The 23,673-nt window shown below is 43.5% G+C and overlaps 1 protein-coding gene across 1 annotated transcript in view; it reads right to left on the bottom strand.

Annotated features, from left to right (window-relative positions):
* Positions 1-2,495: 2,495 nt before the first annotated feature.
* The window catches only part of CILK1 (ciliogenesis associated kinase 1), a 35,047-nt gene continuing 13,869 nt past the window's right edge, over positions 2,496-23,673 (bottom strand). The window contains exons 5-13 of the mRNA XM_060110531.1: positions 21,105-21,237; positions 19,663-19,834; positions 16,977-17,144; positions 14,407-14,718; positions 12,843-13,033; positions 12,581-12,729; positions 10,380-10,508; positions 6,996-7,118; positions 2,496-6,027 (exon numbers count right to left, since the gene is read on the bottom strand). Of these exons, the coding sequence (XP_059966514.1) occupies positions 5,873-6,027; positions 6,996-7,118; positions 10,380-10,508; positions 12,581-12,729; positions 12,843-13,033; positions 14,407-14,718; positions 16,977-17,144; positions 19,663-19,834; positions 21,105-21,237 (1,532 nt within the window). The 3' untranslated portion in view covers positions 2,496-5,872. The remainder of the gene's footprint in view (positions 6,028-6,995; positions 7,119-10,379; positions 10,509-12,580; positions 12,730-12,842; positions 13,034-14,406; positions 14,719-16,976; positions 17,145-19,662; positions 19,835-21,104; positions 21,238-23,673) is intronic.

The raw sequence follows: 23,673 nt of genomic DNA, 5'->3' as shown, positions 1-23,673 counted from the left end.
GTTAAAAAAGTAACTTGGCTGGTAAATAAGTTAGAACTTTAAAATATTTTAAAACCGTCAAGGTTAGTATAGAAAAATTCTCATGAATTTTAAAGTTAAAAATATATGCCTCCAAAAGGCCTTCAGAACTCTCTCTTGCTTCTAGAGGCAGCTTCTGCTATTTCTCACGCTATAGATGTTGTTGATTATTGTTTTCATCCAGGAGGGGTTTTTGAGAGTACCTGGCTTGAGAAGTCTGTGCTGCTGATCAATTACAGCAACTAACAAGATCAGATTTTATTTTCCATAGATTTCTCTGGCAGAAACATGGAGGATGAATTGGGACTGTGTGGGGTGGGGAAAGAGAGACCTGTTAAATGTCCGTGTGAATTATAGTAGCATCATAAATTTGAAGAAGATGGGTAAGAAAAGGTGAAATATTAATGAGGTGGAAAGGAGAAAGAGAAAAGGTCTAGAATGATGCCCCCCCTCCAAACACACACACATATACACAGACACACAGTTCCTTTCCACCTTCCTTATTTTTCATACATTTATTGTCATCTAACATACTATATATTTTATTTATTTTGTTATCTGTCTGAAATTTTGATAGAATGTATATTCCAAGAGGTTAGGGATTTTCATATTTTTTACAATATACTTTTGTATATCCTGCTTAGAATAATGCTTCTCACAAAGAAGGCGTTCAGAGAACACTTGTTGAAAGAATGAATGAATGAATGACTGAAAGGACGATACCTTGGTTCTAGCTCCATAAAGGTTTGGGGGAAATAATCATGAGTAGGTTTGTCTTTCATTCCTGTGAGCCGTACAACTGGAAATGTCCACTAGACAGTTGAAGAGGCTGGTGGAGGTTGGGGTGAGCAGATGTAAGCTGTTATATTCAGAATGGATAAACAACAAGGTCCTACTGTGTAGCACAGAGAACTATATTCAATGTTATGTGATAAACCATAATGGAAAAGAATACTAAAAAAAGAATTATATACATATGTATAACTGAAGAACTTTGCTGTATAGCAGAAATTAACACATTATGAATCAACTATATTTCAATAAAAAAATAAAAATAAAATTAAAAAAGAGGCCAGTGACAACTCAGAAGAGAGGACTGAGATGGATTAACTTGGCAGCAAAAGGGTGAGTTTATCCAGACAGAGAAAATATGTAAAGTAAGAAGAAAAAACAAGAACAGCTGGGCACACCAAGAGTCAGGAAAGTCACTTTCAAATACGAAAAGCAATATGTGTTCAATTTCATTTTTCTAACTCTGACCTAACACAGAGATTACTCAAGTTGACATAGGTAGGAAGCCATATATATTTCTTTTTTTTTTTTTTAAGTGAAAGGAGGTTTATTCATAGAAATACACACTCCACAGACAGTGTGGGCCATCTTGGAAGGTGAGAGAGGCAGAAGCCGTATTTTCCAAACCTGCTGAAAGTGGTCATACTTTATCAATATTTTCCAAGCCACCTTTCTACAAAGATTCGCTTTCATTGAACTAGGTAGGACAGGCATTATTATAAACGTTGTTGATCAGCCAAACCTTTATCTCCATTTTCTTATTTCTAATTGGTTGAACCATATCAAATTGTTGGTATTTTACTAATTTTTTCTAACTTACAAAAATGGACACCTCATACGTCCAACCTAATAAATTAGGGGTCATACCATCCTAGTGATCTTGTTTACCTGAAAGAGAAACTAAGGCAGTGTCATAAGACTCTCATTAAACAAGCTTGTGGAGAAATTAAAAACTCCTGTTATAATAATTCTGCTATTCTACAACAGGTATGCTTAGGTCATTCTGCTCCTTGGAAGTGCCTGAAATCATTCTATTCTTGGAGACCCTTGGAGTTGCTCCCAGCCTGCGACAGTCTTACTCATGTTGTCTTTCTACCTACCTGATATATATCAATATATTCAGAGGCCCTGGGAACTCATCTCAGTCTTTGACCCTTCCCCCATCCAGGTCCAGGGATGTTCTGATGGGGAAGGGCACATCACCTACGGATTCACTCCCTCAAAATTCTTTTAAGGTTTCAAAGAATGTTTGGGAGAAGAATTTCCTGTGGAATTCTGTATGGAATTCATGAAGTTAGGAGCTTCTTTTGAAGGTTTATATGGTACATGTGAGTGTACTATGAAAGCTAGAAAAACGCAAGGTAGATATTAATCGTGATGAAATCAGCAACAAGAAATTGTTTTGACCTGCTTTTTTCTTTTTCAAATATTCCTAGTCACCTAACTTGCTAAAAGCTAGATTTAAAAAGCCTCCACATTGCAAGACAACGCTTCCTACTGCTAGTCTAAGTGTATGCTTTCAATTTCACGGCAGTAACACTATATTAAGCGTTAAGGAGAAGTTATAAAATATCAAAATTCCAAATTAGGAAATAGTAATGTTATTGTTTGATGGAAGAACATAAAAACAAAAACAGAACACTCAAATCAATTTTTCTTAAGCTGTAACTTTATTTGGAGTAGAATTTTCCTTAAGTAAAGTTAATGTTTTTAAACACCTTAGGACAAACTATTCAAAAAAGGAACATTTTATTTCAGAAGGGGCTTGAGTAAGTGGTTTTCTGTCCTCCTACCTTCCCATCACATGACTATTTGCTTTATAATTAAATATATTCGTAGTTACTCCCCTGTAATCAAACCAGGAGACTAAATTGCTGTCAGCACTGAAATATCCACATCAGAAGACTGTTCAGGTCATTTTAAATTCACATTTGCACAGTGACTATAAGAAACTGATAATACAGATTAATGTGATATATGCCCCCAGTTTGTCTTCTATGGGTTTCCATGAGAAGGTCCTCACAATAAATTATATAAAATACAGTACTTTGGTTGGAAATTGTAAAAAATAATTCTAAAAATTAACCACATATATTAAACAAACAAGTTGCTACAGTATGCTTTAAATGATATAAAATAATTAGTATGTCAAACATTTTCTTATAAACATATTGCTTTGGATCATACATTGAGCTGAAACATACAGCCTGCATTCTTTTTCTCTCCTAAATGGCACAAAACAATGGCTTGATGCCACCTCATGAAAAAACATGGTGCCCATGAACTCCAACAGTACTGGTAATTTGTACTTAAAAACAAAACGATTCTTGCGTTACATGGGTTGCCTTGACTGTATTCAATTTTTGATAACTCCAGATGATGACATAGCGTCAGTTTATTAGACGTATATAGTCCTTCAGGCAAGAGATATGTCTAAAATATTGCTTAAAAATCAGTTTCCTTCCTATTTAAATCATACATGAGCTGGGTGAGGGCTTAGTAATTAATGGCAGCTTATTGTCAAATTAACAATCACACCAAGAGTAGCTTTTATGCCCAAGCAACTTTCCCTGCAGTTCACACACATACCCTTTGGCATACCACTGTCACTGAACCTTTGGGCACTGTACCATTTCCTGACGTCCCAGAAAGCTTTCTGCCTGGAAATGAGGTACAGACGTGGATAAGTACAGTTAAACTCATCATTCTTCTTGGTGTCTTGCAGTACATTTTGTAAGTCTATAGTAACTAAAAATATAGGCAACAGGTAGCATTTCATTTTCACTTAACAAAATAATGGTGACTATTTGCTTCTATAGTAAACAGCTTGTGTGCTCAATTTATCCTTTACCCATTTCAGGGCGGGGGGAAAAGAGAACTTTATAGGATTTTGCTAGTTCTTTAGAATTGACATAGTTTTTTCAGCCTTCTAGTTTGCTCAATGCAGCGTCAGCTACTTGACTTGCAAATGAATAAACATGTTTTGCTTCCCGAGGGAAGTTGTTTGCTGATAAACAAATGAAAGAGGAAGAAGAAGAAAAGTGAAATATTTTCTGAATTTGGGCCCTACAAAAGTAATAGAAAAACAATTTTATAATGTGTAATAACCAGGTAACTGGGTTTTTCAATTTAAAAAAAATGTAATGACCTTAACATAAGCTAGAGGGCCAAGAATATGGTATTCACAATCCATCTGGTTCTCTAGGGGGTATTTACAATTTAAAACCAGCTTTCCAGCAAGCTGGGTAAGCTTTCAGATTAACTTACTTTTTATACATAATACAGAAAGGGGAAATAAATATTAACCTCATGGTAAAGGACTCATCTCTGAAAACACATTTTCTGTTGCTTGAGATAATGAGAATATAATACAGAAATGAATTCAGCTTCAAGTTGTGCTTACATATACATCTTTATTTCCTGAAGCTTTGCTGCCAGTTTGTTAACAGGAAAATATTACCTCTCAAATCCACATCCATCATGTGCTTTTCTCATGCCCCCAGCGATCATGGTGCTTGGTCAAGTATATTTTTGAGCCAGACTCTCCAAAGCACAAATTACTCCCTGATTTTAGGTGAGGGCCCCTTGGGAACCATCCTGATTTGTTCAAGCTGCAATGTATTATGAATACGTCAAAGCAAAAATTTACCAACTTATTAGGTTGAACCATATCAAAGTGCTGATATTCATTTTAACCTACAAAAATGACAATTTCATTGGCTCAACTTGCTATATCCTGGAACCAAATGAGAGTGCCTTGAGCCCTGCGAGAAGGTGAGTCAATATACTCAGGAGATTATGTCGCGTTTACAGACGGTGACCTTCTCTCTTGCCTTTCAGGTGACCATGAGTGGAGGCGAGTGTGCCCACAGAGGTGGATCAGAGTGGACTTTTTGTCTTTTTCTGTCTCCAAACTAGCTTTGTCATTTTCAAAATTGCTGTAAACATTCCTCTCAATGGAACAGCCTCTGCCCACCATATAGAGTTCTCACTGTTGAAAGAAACTACACAAGGGTTAAGAGTTCTTTGAATGTGGCACGTGACAGACACTGACATCATGGTGGCTGTGACTTCCCAGACCAGTGGGACCTCTGCCATCTATCTTTCCTGCTCCCCAAGTTGCCATGAAAACTGAGCTAAATGCAACATTCTGAGGGTTAGGATAATAAAAAATCTTCTGCTGCTTTGAAACTTAGCTTTTGGATCATGCATCTTGGCAGGGATACAGTTTAAGTGACCGTGTTAACCTTTACATGGAGAACATTTTGGCTTGAAAAGCTTCCTTTTTTGTGGGTACTTATACAAGTTGATTTCAAAAATGGAAGAAAATAGAATATCATGGCATAGCTTGGTTTCAGCTGGATATCTCCAACCACCAAAAAGGGTGTTATAAACATTTCTAAAAATATTTACTTAGAGTTCTTTCATCTGGGGAGTAAAAAGAAAACAAAGTGAGTTATATAATAGTACTTTTAGAACAGCACAGCGGTATCAAAAAGTCAAACCAATAACATGGTATTGAGAACGGCAGATGGTCAGTTTTCTGGTGCTGGGGTCAGTCCAAAAAAGCCTAAAGTACCGAATATGCCACATTTAAAATCTAACCACTTCACAAATATCCGCACACATTGAGGAAAAAACCCTTTATCGTGTAGCCTTAAATTGCACCCCTGTTGCAATACTGCATCATTATTATTCTATTTTTAAAAATCTGTATAAAATATTATCTGGAACCCCAAAGGAAAATCAATTAATCTTTAAAAACTTCCTTACAAAGTTGACTGTATAAAATGCTAAAACATAATCCATATATACAAAATGCTGCTGTTTAAGAAAATAATGGGACCCAGTTTTAGAATAAAATAACTTTGTACAAAAAAAGGTACTGCATTCAAATCAATAGTTAAAAAAAAAACTTTAAAAATGAATATTGAAATGTCTCAGTTCAGAAGAATAACTATAAAGTGTTTGCTTTTCCACCATCCGAAAGTCTCTTGCAGGTAGAACACCAGCTGGCTGAGGGAGAGTGTCCTGCTGTCCCCTACAAAGGGCTTCGTGACAGTCATCGCCGAGATGCATACTTAGCAGCCCAGTCTGTCCGGCCGTGCACGGGCTGGGCGGCCGGAGGCCGGGGCAGCGACCCGGGAGTGCTTCTAGGTTGCGTATGGAAAAAAGGTCGCCCAGGATGAGGTCTCACAGCCTTCAGGGAAGAATAACCTGCAATGAAAGAGAAAGGTGGGTCTGACTGATACGGGACCCATGCAAACAAAATGCAGCAAAGAGCATCTTGGTGGCAAAAATATTAGCAAAGGAGAGTTCCAGAGCAGCCGCCTCTTCAGAGTCCTCCCTCCCAGCTAAGGACAACCCCATTCTATAGTGGTCAGGCCAGAATTACTGGTGTCATCCCTGACCCTTCTCTTTTTCTCAGATCCCACTTGTAATTTTCAGCAAATCCTATTGGCTCTACCTTCCAAACCTACCCAAAACCTGGCCCAGGTCAACCATCACCACTGGCCCAGACAAGCCTCATTCCTCGCCTGGATAATCGTGACAGCCTCCTGGTTGGTTTCCCTACTTCCACCCTGCTCGCCCTTTCAGTCTAGTGACAACAGGGCTTGAGTGAGCCTGGAGGTAGAAGTCAGATCCCCTCAGTGCCCAGCTCAGAACCCTCTGGGGGCTTCCATGTGGCTCAGAGTCATGACGACGTGCTTACAGTGACCTGTGGGGGGCATCCCCCCCATCACCTCTCTGACCTCCTCTTCCTGCTACCCTTCCCTTGTTCACACCATTCCTGCACTCCGCCTCCCTGATGTTCCTTGCATCTACCAGGCCCATCCTACCTAGAGGCCCAGGCACCAAGAGCCTGCATTATAGGGCTTGCTCGCTCACCTCCTGTAGATCTTTACCTGATGGCTCCTTTGCAGTGAGGTCTTCTTTGGCCGCCCTACGTAAAATGCATCTGCACCCCACACTCCCTACTCCCTGCTTTAGTTTCCCCTTAGCACTTCTGGAGCATCTTATTTGGTCTACTTATTGTCTGTAGAGTACAAGTCCCAGGAGGACAGGAAGCTTTGTGTCTCCTTCACTCGTGGACCCTAGGCCTACAAGGGCCAGCACAAAGCAGTTGTATGATAACTGTGTGTTAAATCAATTCATGAATAATAATAATATGAAATAGAACTTACCAGGGGAAGGGTCAGGTATAGGTGCCACGTGGACCCTCTGCACAGTAGAACCGATTTCTTTTTTCAGAAAGGAAGGGATATAGTTTCCAGCCAGTCCACTAGAACTTGTTGAGGTGGAACCAACTGATTTGCAAAAGGAAAAGCTTGTTACTGCAAAGACATGCACAGGACACCAATGGGGGTAAAGGACAGTGGGGCAGGACAATAGAGAACCAGGTTTGACTTTCAGGGGAAAAGAATTAGGATAAATACAGTGAATTCCGAGCAGAGCATTCCACCACACCACACTGCTGGAAACACTGGGGGATGGGGCGAGGGTGTGCAAAGACAGTGCTGACCCTGTAGCTTGTACCCACAAGGAGGCTGGTAGGTTGGTTTGCTTAAAAAAAGGGGAAATTTGGAATTTTCTGTTTGTAATAATAAGTTAAAGCTGTTCTGGAATTTTCTTTTTCTGCTCCATAATATACAACAGTTAGCCTTCCATGTCAGTATATACAAATTCCAGAATATGGTTAAACCATAACTCATTTAACCATTCTCTTATTGATCAGCATACAGGTTATGTTAATTATTTAGCTATTATAAGTAATTCTATGCTAAGTATTCTTGTCCAGAACCAGAAAATTAATCCTTATTAAAATATATTAAATACGTTCACTTTTTATGTCATTTCTGTCTTGAGACAGTTTTAAGGGCAGGAACTGGGTGCTATTCATCTTAGTGTTCCAGGCGGTTCATGGAAAGCCTTACATATAGCAAGTAATCGATACGTATCGGATGGGTGAATGCGGATTTATAATGAGCCTTATTATTAAGGCTTCAAGGTGCACAAGGAATAACGAAGAATGTTATACAAACGGAAGTTATATCAATTTGGAAGAGTTCATGAGGGGGAGAGTTGCTCTCTGTCTTCACAACACAGAGCATTCTTGGCAACTGCTCAGGGCAGAGTGGGAGAAAGGGTCTGGAGCTCCTGTGTGAGGAGCCGTGTTGGTCAGCTGGAGCACAGTTTGCAATTTTGGTGACTAGATAGATAAGAAGAAAAATGGGAAGAGAATTTGAACAAGGAAAGCACAGAAGGAAAAAAACGTAGAGTCAGTAAACACAAGAGAAGATGATCAACCCTCATCAGTCAATGGGGCATGCGGGTTGAAGCCACAGTAAGATGCCATTGCACACCCTCAGATGAGCACCCGTTTACAATCTCAACAGTACCAAGAGGCATCAAGGGCAGAGTACAACTCCCACACCCTGCTGGACCGCAGCTGGGCAAAATCTGTGAAGTCCAAGATGAGCACAGCCTTTAAGCTAACGCGTTTATGTCATACCCAGAAACCTCACACGTGCACACCACCTATAGGGGGCATCAATGCTCACTCCGGCGCTCTAACTGTGAAAACTGTCAACAACTTACATGTTGGTCAAGAAGAGAAGGAATGAATAAATTATGTCCTAAGTGTCCATCAACAGATGAATGGATAAAGAAGACGTGGTATAGATATACAATGGAATACTACTCAGCCATAAGAAAGAACAAAATTTTGCCATTTGCAGCAATACGGATGGACTTGGAGGTCGTTATACTAAGTGAAATAAGTCAGATAAAGACAAATACTGTATGATATAACTTATACGTGGAATCTAAAAAACATTAACAAAGAAACAAAATTGAGTTATTTGTAGTGAGGTGGATGGACTTAGAGTCTGTCATACAGAGTGAAGTAAGTCAGAAAGAGAAAAACAAATACCATATGCTAATACATATATATGGAATTAAAAAAAAACTGGTTATGAAGAACCTGGGGCGGGACAGGAATAAAGACACACACCTACTAGAGAATGGACTTGAGGACATGCGGAGGGGGAAGGGTAAGCTGTGACAAAGTGAGAGAGTGGCATGGACATATATACACTACCAAACGTAAAATAGTTAGCTAGTGGGAAGCAGCTGCACAGCACAGGGAGAGCAGCTCCGTGCTTTGTGACCACCTAGAGGGGTGGGATAGGGAGGGTGGGAGGGAGATGCAAGAGGGAGGGGATATGGGGACATATGTATATGTATAGCTGATTCCCTTTGTTGTAAAGCAGAAAGTAACACACCACTGTAAAGCAATTATACTCCAATAAAGATGTTAAAAAAATATTAACAAACTAATAAATGTAACAACAAAAAAGCAGACAGATATAGAGAACTAGTGGTTGCCAGTGAGGGAGGGAAGGGAGGAGAGGCAGTATAGGGGTAGGAGGTTAAGAGGTACAAGCTATTAGGTATAAAATAAGCTACAAAGGATATATTGCACAGCACGGGTAATATAGCCAATATTTTATAATAACTATAAGTGGAGCATAACCTTTCAAGACTGTGAATCACTATAGCGCACACCTGTAGCTTATATAATATTGAACAGCAGCTATACTTGAATTAAAAAAGTTATATTCTAGTATAAATAATAAATCGTGTATCATACACTTATATATATTGTATATGTAATACTATACATAATGTGATATATATTCTATGGATGTATAATTGCTGCATACGTAATATAATTATTAAAATGAGTGGAGATCCAGGATTATATGCATATAAATTTTAAAACATGCAAAACCATACTAGGTATTTCTTGTATACTAAAAACAAAGCATGGAAATAATAAACACCCAACTCAGGCAGAGTGGGGCTCGTGGGGAAGGAGAGGAAAAGAGGAAGGGAGGAAAGGCAAGGCTCTGGGCTTCGTGTGTGTTTGCAGAGTCTTTTATAAGCTGGGTGGTGGGTACGTGGGTGTGGATATATTCTCTTTCCTTTTTCTATTCCGTAAAATACATGAACACGCAATGGACAAAGGCAGGGAGAAGAGAAGCCCAGATGTTTACTTGGCATGTGGAAGGGGAAGCAGCCCACAGCAGGGGAAGCTGTCTACTGGGCACGGGGTGTGTCTGCCTGGAGGACTTCTGAAATACATCCGTCTATTATCTAAAGAGTAGGCAGGGGCTTCCAAACCGTCCACCTTCCAACCAGAAGGGGTTCGGATGCCCCGGGCTAAGGCTGGGCCATCAGACAGAAGGGAGAAGCCAGAGCAAGGCAGACCCAGTGAAGTGTGACACGGGAGGTCGCCCACCACATAGCAGGGCCTCAGAATCCAGACTCGTAAGACTGTTTTTCCCTCGCACCAGGGAAGACCGCTCTCGTCCCCTGCTACTCTTGACGGCAGAGCCCGAGGGAACCGGCGGAGTCCCCAAGGCTTGCTGCCAGGTGACAGAGAGCAGCACGGGCCTGGAAAAGAGGCCCAGGGTTTTCACGCCAGAGGCCCTTGTGGTTCCACGGCTTGTCACCCTGCCACATCCATGTTTCTTATCATTTAGGGGTTAATCATCATTACTCACCTGAATTTATTTTGCTGATCACCGATACCATCCCTGAAGATTTTCCAGACAAACCAGAACTAGACCATGGATTAGATGGAATAAAATCCTTCCCTGGATTCGGGAGTATGCCGTTTCTTATATTTATTCCTAATAGGGAAGAAATGTTTTTCAAAGGCAAAATTTATATTTAATCTTGCATCCCATGTCAGAGATGAAACGAACGCAGAATCCAATTTGTCAAAGACTTCCTGTGTTTCAACCGTCAAAGCAGAAACTGACCAGGATGCTGCCATCAGATGGGTGGCAGAGGGAAGATGCCATCTTCGGGGCGAGTGCGCTGCCTCCTGGTGAGCGGCCTGGCAGACTTCAACGTCTACCAACACATCTGTCCACGTCTGATGTCCTGACCGCCTGGTGCAGTCCTGGGCTTCTGTGCCCCTTGGCCTTCCTACTCGTCTGCCTTCGCAGACCACTGCCTTAGCTGCCCGAGTTCTTCTCTTGTCCCTCCACACCCCCAAGCCCAGCTCTGCAGCCCTCTGCTCTCCTTTCTCTGAATTCTGAGGTTCCATCCTCTCAACCTGACACGGACTATCAGAGGTGACTCTGGTCTGTACCAATGACCCTCACTGACTCCCTCACGCCCAAGGCTGCCTTGACCTCAATTGCAAGACAAACCACTTCCCCCCGGACCACCCACTTCCCACTCCTATCAGGCCTTGAAGGCAGCTTTCAGAAGAGAAAAACTCAATTCATCCTTTACCCTTCTTCAACCCTTAGAGCCCAAAAGAAATAACTCTCTCTGCCTGTGCTCACTGCAGCTGGAGTCTTTGCCCCCCCCATACCCCGTCATCTGGGAAGTGTCAGGCCAATCTCCTAAGGCCACAGTGCCAAGCCTGATGAGGTCTGGTAGTATTTAGGAGGCCTGTTCCCAATCAAGAGTGGGGAATCAGTGCATCAGCAGGGCCTCCATTCCCCGCCCTAGGTCTCCACCCTGGGTCTGAGCACCACTGTCCCCACCTGGACAACAGCGACAGCTTGTGGGCCCCTCACCCATGCAGCACATAGATGTCAATAAAAGAATGTCACTCCACCAGCTACGACCCTTCAAGAGCTTCCAGTGGCTCATGAAATAAAATCCAAATTTCTTATAGGACCCCCAAAGATGCCTCATGCGTCTAACACCTCATTCTCTCTGACGGGGCTCGGGCCATGTGTTGGCCTCTCACAAGCCAAGCCCTTTCCTGCCTGCAGGCCTCTGTACCGGCTGTTCCCTCTGCTCAGCATGTCTCTGTGCACGTGGAGTTCCTTCCCAATCGCTGGGGCCCAGCTCGGAGTCACTTGCTCAGAGATGCCTTCCCCGACCACTCTGTCTAAAGTACTGCCTCTGCCCCCATTTCATCACCCTTAACGCCAGTTGTCACCATCTGTGGCTATGGTGTGTCCATTTATTTACGGTCTGTCTCCCACCACTAGAAAATATGAGGGGGAGGATACTGTCTACAGGCTGCTGGCTAAAGTCACCGCATAGCCTGTGATGTGAATGGAGGCCCTAGAGGTGGGCAGCCTAGTGGTCCCTCTTGGCTACTGTGTCCACCAGATTCTCAGTGCCCACATGGGACGCTGTGCAATACGGATTTACTGATGGAATGAATTTGTGAATGAACGGTTGGCTAACACTGTGCGCTTAGAATACAGAGAATGCGGAGAGAGGTCTGGGCACCCTCCAACTACAATGTTTTCACTTAACCCCTGTGGTACAGCCACATGGGGTGACTAAGCTCCCATCTGCTTTCCTGAGAAAACACACAGGGCTGGCAGTTTCTGGAGAGACCTCGGGCAAGCTGCCTGCTTCTTCCCGGTTACTCCTTCCCTGGGGACTGGACCCGGTTTCCTCTACCAAATTTCTTATCTTAGACAACTACAGAAGATAAGAATGTGAAGCCTGGGAATTCCCTGACGGTCCAGTGGTTAGGACTCCGCACTTCCACTGGTCAGGGAACTAAGATCCCGCATGCCATGTGGCCAAAAAAAAAAAAAAAAAAAGAAAAGAAAGAAAGAATGTGAAGCCTGGGCTTCAGCTAATATTTCTATGGTGGTCCCACCAGTTCGGAAGAGAAGCCCCAAGCACTTGCCATCCAAAACAGGATCTTTGTGAGCACGTGATTCCAGGGATATGATTTCTTATCAGTGATCAGAGCAAAGGCGGGAATGTTTCTTACCAGGCAGGTACCGGGAATGCTTCAGGTAGTGCTGCTTGGCTGCTGACCTCAAGGTGGGCGTGTCGCACCGGGGATAGGATGTCTGGGTTGGGGCGCTATTTCCGGTGCCCACGGGCTCTGAGGGCTTCAGGTCCAGAACACTCTCAAATCTGAGTGGGGAGAAGATGGTTTCGGTCAGCACGAGCTGGGCCGCTCCTCGGACGTAAAGACGACCTCACAGCCCCCAGGTGCAGTCCGTGCACAGACAGGAGCCCACACTTGCCTGCACAGAGTCTCATCACTCTGTCTCTTCTTGTTTTTCAGGTCAATCCTGGTGAACGATGGGCCGAAATCCGAGTCATCTAAGTCAGCCCAGCCATCAGAATCCTTTGCCGACCTGGAAACGAGACCCCACCTTCTCCTACTCTTTGGCTTGATCTCACCATTTCTGTGCTCCAGGCCAGTGAGAATTTTCTGTGGATACAAGGAGGCGGGGGGGAAAAAGCAATACTTGGCATTAACGGAGCTCACCCACGAGTCATCCCCATTCTGAACTTTCTCGGTTATGTAAAGGAGGGTTCTGGGGCGTTTCCTTCCCCAATATGCACAGTTTATTGGAAAGGACAACGGTGGCAAACACAGTCCCAGACCTGTGTCACTCATCCTGCACAGATTACATCAGTTTTCATTCAATGGGGACGCAAAGCTGTGTAAGATAAGGATTTTAAAAAAGAAATTTAAGGTACTTCTCAACATATGAGGAAAGTGGCTGGATGCTCAAACGGCTCATCTCTGAAAGAGTTAGTGTGATTGACACGGTCCTAAATAGAAAGTAAGAGAATACAGCTAAAGTGTCAGTCACCTGCTCTTTTATAGAAAACAATGCAATTAATGCCTTCTTTGCCTTCTCAGTAGACCTGGATCCTATTTAACTACAGGATTAGCTACAATAAGAAATTTCCAAACACCCACTGCCGCTGCAGGGGGGCAGGGGTAAAGTGGACAGTCTGGAGACACCATCCCCGTCACCTCACGCTGCCCTAGTCGGGAGCCAGCACTCACTGAGTGAATGCTCGTCGACAGATAAAGTATTACTTTTGCATAAAGGTGTCAGAAGATCAGACTCTCAGACAGCACTGTAAGGCTAATGGAAACCAGAGTCCCGTGTCAGATTATTATCTTATTGACTAACACTCACTGTTTCCTTTTGAACAGCAAGAGGAAAAGAAAGAGCTGGGCTCCATCAACAGCCTGGCATTACCAGCATCGACTGATAGCACTGACAGGAATAATGATCTACAAATATTAGCGGGGCATGTGATGATTTTCAAAACATCTTCACAAGCAGCAGGACCTTTGATCCCCATGAACAGCCCTCCCTGTCTGGTGGTCAAGACAGGCATTCGGATCCTCCTTTTCCAGGTGAGGACACTGAGTCCACAGGGATTGATAATAACAGTGACCAGTGCTCTCATCATCCACCCCTATTTCACAGATGAGGGAGTGAGGAGCAGAGAGGCTAGGTACCCTGCACGGGGTCACGAAGCTGTGAAACAGCAGAGCCGAGATGTGAGACCCTAGTGATCTGGGGCCACATCGAGCCTTCGGCCACCACCCCACGGCCAGGCCCCCAGGCATGGCATTGTAATTCACAGGCAGAGCCAGAACTTGAATTTAGACCTTTAACTCCAAAGCCAAGGCTCTTTTCACAATTCCATGATATGGCAAAGACAGATCTATGATAATTAGACCTTATCTGCTGAAAAAAGAAAATATTTCACTCAGTAAGTAGGGTCAGAAGAGGAACAGGCCAGACACAGGGCTCTCAAGCGAATCTTCCTGCTTACTGCCTGGGGCTGCTTGGTGTGGAGGGCTGGCAAGAGCAAAGGGCTCGGCTTGTCCTCTGGAAGGTGATGCGTCCTGGAAGCCTCGGCTTTGCAGGGGTACATGAGATGCTGAGGGGGCTGGCTGGCTTGATGCTGCTTCAAAGGAATGCGCGTGTGTGGCTTGGCTGGGGGCTGGGCAGGAGGGACCGGCTTCATGTGAGGCCGTGGGGCTGCCTTTTCCAGACCGTCCTTCTGTGGTTTTCCTGAATCGTGAAGGCTCTGTGTGGTGCTGCCCAGGGGGTGCCCAACCTGGAAGTAAGGATATCGAAGCGCCTGGAACGACACATAAGGCTGTTTTAGGAGAAGAATCTGGCCAGGAAGGTTGACACCATTCAGGGTTGCTGGCTAGATTTCACGAAACCGGTTTACTACAGCTGCTTAGCCCAAACCAATGATAAAACAGCACCCTGAATCTGTAACACCCTTTGTGAATTTCCTTATCTAAAATAGTGTAAAATGCACGGACTGGTTGCCACACTTAAATTACTTGGGTAAAGCGCCCAGGTTCACTGCTATGCCCTTTGCTACTTCTGCCAGTATCCTGGCTTTGTAACTTATTTGCTGTGTGTCTTAAATATAATATTTCATCATTCTAAGCCCATTTCTTCAGTCCATAGAAAGAGAAAAAATAAAATGGAGAGAGCCAAGTATAACGAGGAGGACTCTGAAAAATCAAATATAAAATAAGCAGGTACAGATAAACAACAAGGATTTACTGTATAGCACAGGGAACTATCTCCAAGATCTTGTCATAATCTGTAATGGAGAAGAAATGTATATAAAACTATCACTTTGCTGTGCACCTGAAATTAACACAATATTGTGAATCAACTATACTTCAATTAAAAAAAATAAAATAGGCAGGTGCATCTGCTTTAACACCAGAAACGCCAAGAGTGTAATGCACGCTACAGTTAAACCTTGCCCATCAAAATAATCACGCTCTCTGGATCGCCGAGGGATAAATCTTAAAGTGCTGGGTTTGCAATTCTTTCTGAAATATCCCCTAGTCTTTTTGAGTGGAAGTCATTGAATACAACATAACCTTTCTCGATGAATCTGGGACATAGCTATAAACACCTGTAATGATAATAAGTGTAGATACAGAGGCAAATAACGTGGATACTCCCATAGTGATCCCGGACCCTGATATCTAACTCGGAAAGTCTTCTCTGTAGTCCCAGGTATTTTTGCAAGTCTCAACTGACTTGGGGGTATTTTTAGCTTTTCTGATACTATTCTTAAAAGTACACATTCCTCTCTTGGTTCCTGGGTTCCTTACAGAATCTTTTTCTTTTCATCTCTAAAAAACTTTTCATCTGTAAAAAACTGGGTTCATCAGAAAGCTTCCTTCCTGCCCTGAAACCATTTGTGAATTTCATCACCAGAAGCGCATTTCTGAGCGCTCTTCAACCTTCCTGAGCCATCCAGGGTCTTGGCTGTTTCTTCTTTGAGCCACTGGACAGCTGCTTTTCTCCCATTCCTTAATCCCCCCAGCCGTCAGCTCTCAGCACTCACAAATTCTAACGTCATGTCAGCCCTGTCTTCAAGTGCCTCTGTCACTTTCGTTCAGCCAAATCACTGACTCTGATTAGAACTGGTCACCTTTTTGATTCTCTGAGCAGTGGGATTATCAATGAGACAAGCTGAGAAGGGGCCAGGTACAACTACCACAGAAAGAAGCTGGCAGGAGGCCTGGCGGTGTTTGAAGCCCACGGCACTACAAGTCTCTTGGGTGCACTTTATAATCTAAGTCAAAGTGGCCTTGGGGGAGGGCGGATTGGGAAAACAGGAGGTATGGAATTGGGAAAACAGAAGGTGTGTCATCTACGTGACAGAACTGCCATTGAGAGTACACTATCTGTACTAGTTACTGGTGGAGTTACTAAGGCAAATCACTTAAGCTTTCTTTTCTTTCTTTTTTTTTGGCAAATCACTTAAACTTCCTGAGATTCAGTTTTCTCATGTATAGAATAAAAACAGTTAACACCTATCTCATGGAGGCTTCACGGCGTTAAAATCACATAAAAACATACTAAAGCATGTGCAAACTATAAAATGCTATAAAATGCTAATTACAATTATTATCCTAGCTCTCTCTCTCTGTCATCTGTAAAATGAGTGATCTGGATCTTACAAGATATCTTCACTTTGAAATTGCCTTTCAACAACCAGTACTGCCTTATAAACAAACTGCTACATCATCTTAACTCATAGAGAATATAGTTGAAAACATCTGCCAAAGACAGGTGGATATATGTTTATTTTCATTTCCACGTATACGGTGATATATGACGTGAATTGTATGGCAATTTGCAAAGCAACTATATTGTTTAAACCTTAACTACTTTAGACACAGACAGTTTCAAACTAGTTTAAGTTCTTCTACCTTATATAGTTCACCATTACTGGTATTCAATACTAGTTTTCATACATAATGCCTAATAAAATACTTCCCATGAGATTTATAGGAATTATTCAGTTAGACATGAACTTCGAGAGAAACGCATCAGAAGAAAATGGAAGGAAACCTGACTAGCTGTTGGCCGTTTCTTGGGATCCCACTGCAGCATGTCTCTCAAGAGGTGAACTGCTTCGCTGCTGGCATTTGGAATCAGGGTCTTCAAGTTATTGGGCACACAGTGGGGCCAGCGGAAGTTCATAGCACTGGACAGTTGGTAGCCTTCAGGCCAGTCAGTCTGAAAGAAGGAAAAGGTGGAAAATCTTGCTCAGCCAATCGCTGTGATCGGACTTTATATTCTGGCATGTATGACGTGTCACTGCCACGTCCATACTCACTATGGTGGCGGTGGCACTGTGAGTACTGAAAGGCAGGAGGATGCTAACAGAGGGACACAAAGAACAGGAAGGCTGGGGGACAGTGGGAAAGACACTGGATTTGCCACCAACTTTTTTTTTTTTTTGGCTGAATCGCGTGGCTTGCAGGATCTTAGTTCCCTGGCCAGGGATTGAACTTGGGCCACGGCAGTGAAAGCGCCAAGTCCTAACCACTGGACCACCAGGGAACTCCCCACACCAACTTATTTTATAACTTTAACACCAGACAGTTCACCTCTTGAGATGTGGGGGTTGAACCAAATTAGTATTTTCCCAACTGCGTTCCATGAGACATAGGTTTTAGAAACTGCTAATGAGATTTTTTTGGGGGAAAAAATAAAACAGAACACCTTGTTCTTGGTCAAATAAACTTGTGAAAGCCTACATACTACTATATCCCCATCTTGATGAGTCAAAGTACAAACGCTTAGAAACCCAGCAGTCAGAAGAGCTATTAGTCTCAAGTCCTCCACTTTTTCATGCATCAGACCTATGGGGCACTCAGTGCTGGAGTGAATGACAGAAGATGCTGAGCAATCAGTCTTTAAGATCCTTGTTAGTTCCAACAAACTCCTGTTTTTTTTTTGTTTTTTTTTTTTTTTTCCTGTACGCGGGCCTCTCACTGCTGTGGCCTCTCCCGTTGCGGAGCACAGGCTCCGGACACACAGGCTCCGCGGCCATGGCTCGCGGGCCCAGCCGCTCCGCGGCATGTGGGATCTTCCGGGATCGGGGCACGAACCCGTGTACCCTGCATCGGCAGGCGGGCTCTTAACCACTGCGCCACCAGGGAAGCCCCAAACTCCTGTTTTATAAGACACATTCTGATGTAATTGCTTTTTATTTTTTTAAAGTGAAGTGGCAGAATATATAGCTTGTATCATTCATTCACTTAGATAGTTACCGAGGGCCTCCTATATACTTAATGTTATTGGGTATCCAAAAAAATAATCCAATATAAATCCTGTCCTTAAAGATATTATGATCCAAAAGAGAAAATAAGACATTTATTTTAAAAACACAGTAACACAAAATAAAAAGTAACAAAGGTCACAAGAGAGGTAGAGATACAGTCATCCACAGGAGGGAGAGATTCCAGCAGGAGAGTCTGGAAATCTTTTTTTTTTTTTTTTTTTTTTTTTTGCGGTACGCGGGCCTCTCACTGCTGTGGCCTCTCCCGTTGCGGAGCACAGGCTCCGGACGCGCAGGCCCAGCGGCCATGGCTCACGGGCCCAGCCGCTCCACGGCATGTGGGATCTTCCCGGACCGGGGCACGAACGCGTGTCCCCTGCGTCGGCAGGCGGACTCTCAACCACTGCGCCACCAGGGAAGCCCCCTTCAGATAATTAAAAAAAATTTTTTGAGGGTCTGGTTTGTACTAGCAACGGTGCTAGGATGTGTAAAATAAATGCAAAGAAACACAAGACAAATCCGTTCCCTGAGTGAGCTTATGGTCCAGGAAACAGATTATGTACACAGATGATATATTAATAATACAGAACACAGTTGAACATGCAGAGATTAGAGGAATAGGGAGAGAAAGGTTATGAGGGTCTTGGAAGAAGAGTGGGATTGGGGCACGTGAGACATGCACTTGGCAGAAGCGGGAGATTCTAGAGCACAGAGCCAGGAGGGGTGCAAGTGGCGGATAAGGAATGAGAGTTAGGGGGCTGGGCAGTAGATATTTTTAGGAGGGGAGGACAGCACCGGAGCTGTTCTTTAGGGGAATAAGTCTGGCCACAGACTGGAAGAAACGCTGGAGGGAAAAGACTTGAAGGCAGAAAGACTGGGGAGGCGCCCCCCTCCCCAGACACAGGCAGGGCTTCAGTCTGAGATACTGGCTGGAGATAGCAGGACCTATGGGCCAACTGCTGGGATAAAGAGAAAGGGGAGCAAGGGAGAGAGGGAGAACGTAAAACTGAAACTCAGCCTCAAGGCTGGGCTCTGAGATGTCATGGGACCACAGGCAGAAGTGGGGAATGAGCGAAGGAGGCTGGTTGGGGGCGAAACAAAAAGCAGTCTGGGTCAGACGTGCTGAGTTGGAGGTGAGGGTGAGGGTGTCCGGGAAAAATCCCAGAGAAAGATGTAAATCTGTGACCAGAGTTATAAAGGAAAGGGGGAGGGCTACAGATCACATTAGGAGACTTCTGCACGGATAAGAGTTGTAGCCACGAGAACGCAGAAGCTCTGCAACGGAGCGGAGAGGACGTGGGCAGAAAAGCAGAGGAAGCCAGGAAGTCTTCCACTGCAGGGGAGGAGGAGGGCGTGGAGGACTACCCAGGGCGAGGAAGATCCAGAACGAGCCGGGGCTGCCCAGGGTGGGGGGCAGGGAACACAGGAAGCTGCAGCTTTGTCCCACAGGCCTTTGTCCCACATCATTACCTTTTTGGGTGTCCCCAGCACTTGGCAGATTTTGAAGATTGTGTCGATCTCACTGGCCCCGGGGAAGAGTGGCCGGAGGGTGTACACCTCTGCCATGATGCAGCCCACGGCCCAGATGTCGATGGGGGAGCTGTAGTTTGTGGACCGCAGGAGCACCTCTGGGGCCCGGTACCTGCAAGACCAAGGAGAAGCTAGTTCCACACCCGCCGGTCAGAAGCAAACTAAATACACAATCAGCTCCTCCGAGCGTTTCTGTATTTCTGTTTTCTGTCTAGCTCAGGGCGGTGCATGGACTCATCATGCAACAGCCATAGCTGCAGTGTAAAGCTGGACTGCTCTGCTACACAGGGTTTTCTATGGAGCATTTCTTGACAGGCCTCTGCTCTATAGCATTTTCAAGAAATATAGACAGTGAAAGAGAACAGGAAAAGAGCGAGTGAGAGAGGAGGGAAAGGAGCGAGAGAGAATATAGAACTAGTGGTCCGTAGGCTCTTCTTGGTTATGGCCAACTGCTTAAATCAAATTTTTAGGGCCTGAAAGTTTTAATAACACCAACTGGCTGATTTTCAGACAGGTCTTTGGAGAATCTTTTACACAACTCTTTTAGGAAAAGGTCTTCTGGAAGCTCTATATACATAATATTATTTAGATTATGGAAAAGCACAAGGGACTTCCTTTTTAAAAAATTTTTTTATTGAAGTATAGTTGATTTACAGTGTTGTGTTAGTTTCTGTTGTACAGCAAAGTGATTCAGATACATATATTCTTTTTCAGATTCTTTTCCATTATAGTTTATTACAAGATATTGAATATAGTTCTCTGCTCCCTGTTGGACTTCTTTCTAAAACTGTTTACAACACAAGCTTTTTTTAAAAAAAATAAATTTATTTATTTTTATTTTATTTATTTTTGGTGGCGTTGGGTCTTTGTTACCATGCACGGGTTTTCTCTAGTTGCGGTGAGCAGGGGCTACTCTTTGTTGTGGTGCGTGGGCTTCTCACTGTGGTGGCTTCTCTTGTTGGGGAGCATGGGCTCTAGGCGTGCAGGCTTCTGTAGTTGTGGCTCAGGGCTCTAGAGCACAGGCTCAGTAGTTGTGGCACACGGGCTTAGTTGCTCCACAGCATGTGGAATCTTCCCAGATCAGGGCTCAAACCCGTGTCCCCTGCATTGTCAGGCAGATTCTTAACCGCTGTGCCACCAGGGAAGCCCCTATAATACAAGCTTTTAAGCTTGTACAATGCCAACATTCCTACACATATGTGTTTCAAATGGTGTTCTTAGTGGAAAATTAGTATTTGTGACGATAATATTATCCTCAGTATAATCGCATGGTCTTTAAATGGTCTTTAAAAATAAGAAATGCAAACATTAATATTATCCTCAGTATAATCATATATTTTTAAAGAAGTGCAATTAAATCCTTTGAGGAAGATGGTACTCACCATCTGGTAGATACATAGTCTGTGTATGGAGGTCTTGATCGGATTTCTCGGGCCAATCCAAAGTCTGCAATTTTCACGAGTTCGGGTCCCATACAGAGGAGGTTCTCCGGCTTTAAGTCCCGATGGAAGAAGCCTGCAGAGGTGGTGGAGAAGGAATTCAGAGGCAAGATCGTGTCTGCATTACTCTTTGCAGCTGTATTGCTCTTTTCATGACAGTGATAGTCTGGTGACACTGAAGGCTCTACATTCATCTCAATGTTAATGCAGAGACCTTTGGACCATTCATTTCCCCTGACAAATTCAAAAATGTCAAAGCATTCAAAAGTTCATCTTCATAATTTTTTTCTAAGAGAGCAAACTTCTTTTAAAATATCAAAACTCCATTATGGGCTGAGAGAACTTGGCAAAAAGAAATCGTCACTCCAAGAAAAAAATATGCCTACCTTGCCCCAGTCAGCCAGAAAGAATTTGAGATTAAAACCATTTCAAAAGACAAGTCTTAGGGTTACTGAGAGTTTACATCACAGCAAAAACACAATCACATTTTTTTGTTTAAGAAATAAGGGATTTATGAATATGACCTACTCGTATCTGAGATTCTGGTGTGTGTTGAAACAAATGTTTAAATGTCAAATGCTGATTACTTTGCCCAGTAAAGAAGCACAGGGGTACATCTGTAATTCACATTGTGAAAGGCAGAGATAACTCACTGAATGGGAAGCCTGTTTCAGCTACCGCAGGGCTTTAGGGGTACATGTAGGAGAGACTCAGACACCCACAGATCAGCATCACACGCCTCTGAAGACCCCAAACCTTCCTCTTGCAGAGAGAATCACTGACAGACATCATTCTACCTGAGTCTAAATCTCAATGGGTCATCAAAACCGGAAATACAACTGTGTCAATGCTGCTGATGGGGTTATTGGTTACCTGCCACCATTACCAATGTTGTGAAGTTGGATTCTAAGGAGCACATTTACGGGAGGAAGGAAGAGCTATCACTGAAGATGTCAGCTATTCCTCAACCACCTCTGTGCTGATGTGCTCAAGTCTGCATCTCTAACGTGCCTGCTAAATCCTCTCCAGACCTGTGTCTCTGATGGGACAGCAGCTGATGTCCCTGCCACCCTTGCATTGACCTGTCCCAAACCACTCTTCTCCTCTCCCAAATTATCTCCCCTTCTTGAACGTTTGATATGATATCCAGGTAGCTTGTAGTTATGCTGGATCCATCTGTCCCCAGACAGTCATGGAGCTGTGTCACATTTTCCATCAAAATACCTCCTATCTGTCCTTTCTGCCCTTTCTCTGACTTAAAAATGTGTAAATACGCAAGCAGTTATGAGAAAGGGATCTTTTGCCAGTGCATCCAGCAAGCCTCCTGTGGCCCCTAAAACATATGACCTGTGAGACCGATGGTCTCTCTTCCTAAACACTCAGAGCATCAAAAGCATGAAAAAAAAGAGACGGCAGACATCATTTTCTTACCGAACAGATGGGAAAAGTGAGTCATGGGGGTGGCGGGGGATGAATTAGTCACAATCCTACCAAGAAATGTGTCAGAGCTCTTGTACTATCCGGCTCTGCTCTGTCCTGTCGATCCAGACAGCCAAATCTTGATTTGTGGTGCTGGTCCTCTCAAGTCCAGATTCACCCTGTCTCTCCTCTTAGACTCCCTTTTTCTCCTCTAGTTGGGCTAAACTGTTGTTTCCAAACCTTAAGTGCCATTTCTCTGATAATGCAATGTCCTCCACCCCCAGGCCCCACTGCAACTGCCCCTGCCACCACCTATATAACACCCACTCAGCAAACCTGCATCTTCTCCCTGTTCAGTTCATCCTATCACATCAACTATACTCAGATACAAGCATCATTCTTGGACTCCAGACCTTGGACCTTGCTTCCACCCAGGTCACGCTCCAGTACACACTGACCACCTCCTCCCATCGGTCAAGCTTTATCCTTTCCCTGCTAACTCATCTTTAATCCTACTTCCACAGAGAACGTGGGCACTAATGAAATGAGGAGAGAGAAGATTCTGGTTCCCCATTTATCCCTCTAAGCAGCTTTCCTTTCTATGGATCATACTTCAGGCCCAAAATAAACTATCAGAGGGAAAAATGGCTAGGAAAAAAGTTTAACTGCAAACAGACTCTTTAAAAATGCCTGATGAAAACTGTATTTGTCAGCTGACATATGTCATCTGTTATACTGTATTCGAGGATAAGCCTTTATAACTAGGAAGCATTTGTGAATATGTCTGTAGAATATCTGGCCCTCTGTTCTCTTCATTACTGAATAATAGCAATAACTATTATCAGCCTTATACCCATGAGTTCTATTCCTTGGTAATTTAAGGTATAAGACTCTCCTGTCATGTACGTTTACTTTTCATCTCTATTTTAACAAAGCATCATGATTTTATCACTATGAGAGGGAACGCTGCATAGTGGTTAAGTGTGTAGACCAATCAGGTTGCCTGATTTCAAGTCTGGCTGGAAAATCACTTAACCTCTCTGTGCTTCACTTTCCTCCTCTGCAAAATGGGGAAATAACAGCATCTACCTCA

The sequence above is a fragment of the Mesoplodon densirostris genome, chromosome 10 (genome assembly GCF_025265405.1).
Source record: "Mesoplodon densirostris isolate mMesDen1 chromosome 10, mMesDen1 primary haplotype, whole genome shotgun sequence".
In the NCBI taxonomy this organism is placed as follows: domain Eukaryota; kingdom Metazoa; phylum Chordata; class Mammalia; order Artiodactyla; family Ziphiidae; genus Mesoplodon; species Mesoplodon densirostris.
Note: the sequence above shows the minus strand (reverse complement) of the source record. Positions and strands in the feature narration are given on the sequence as shown.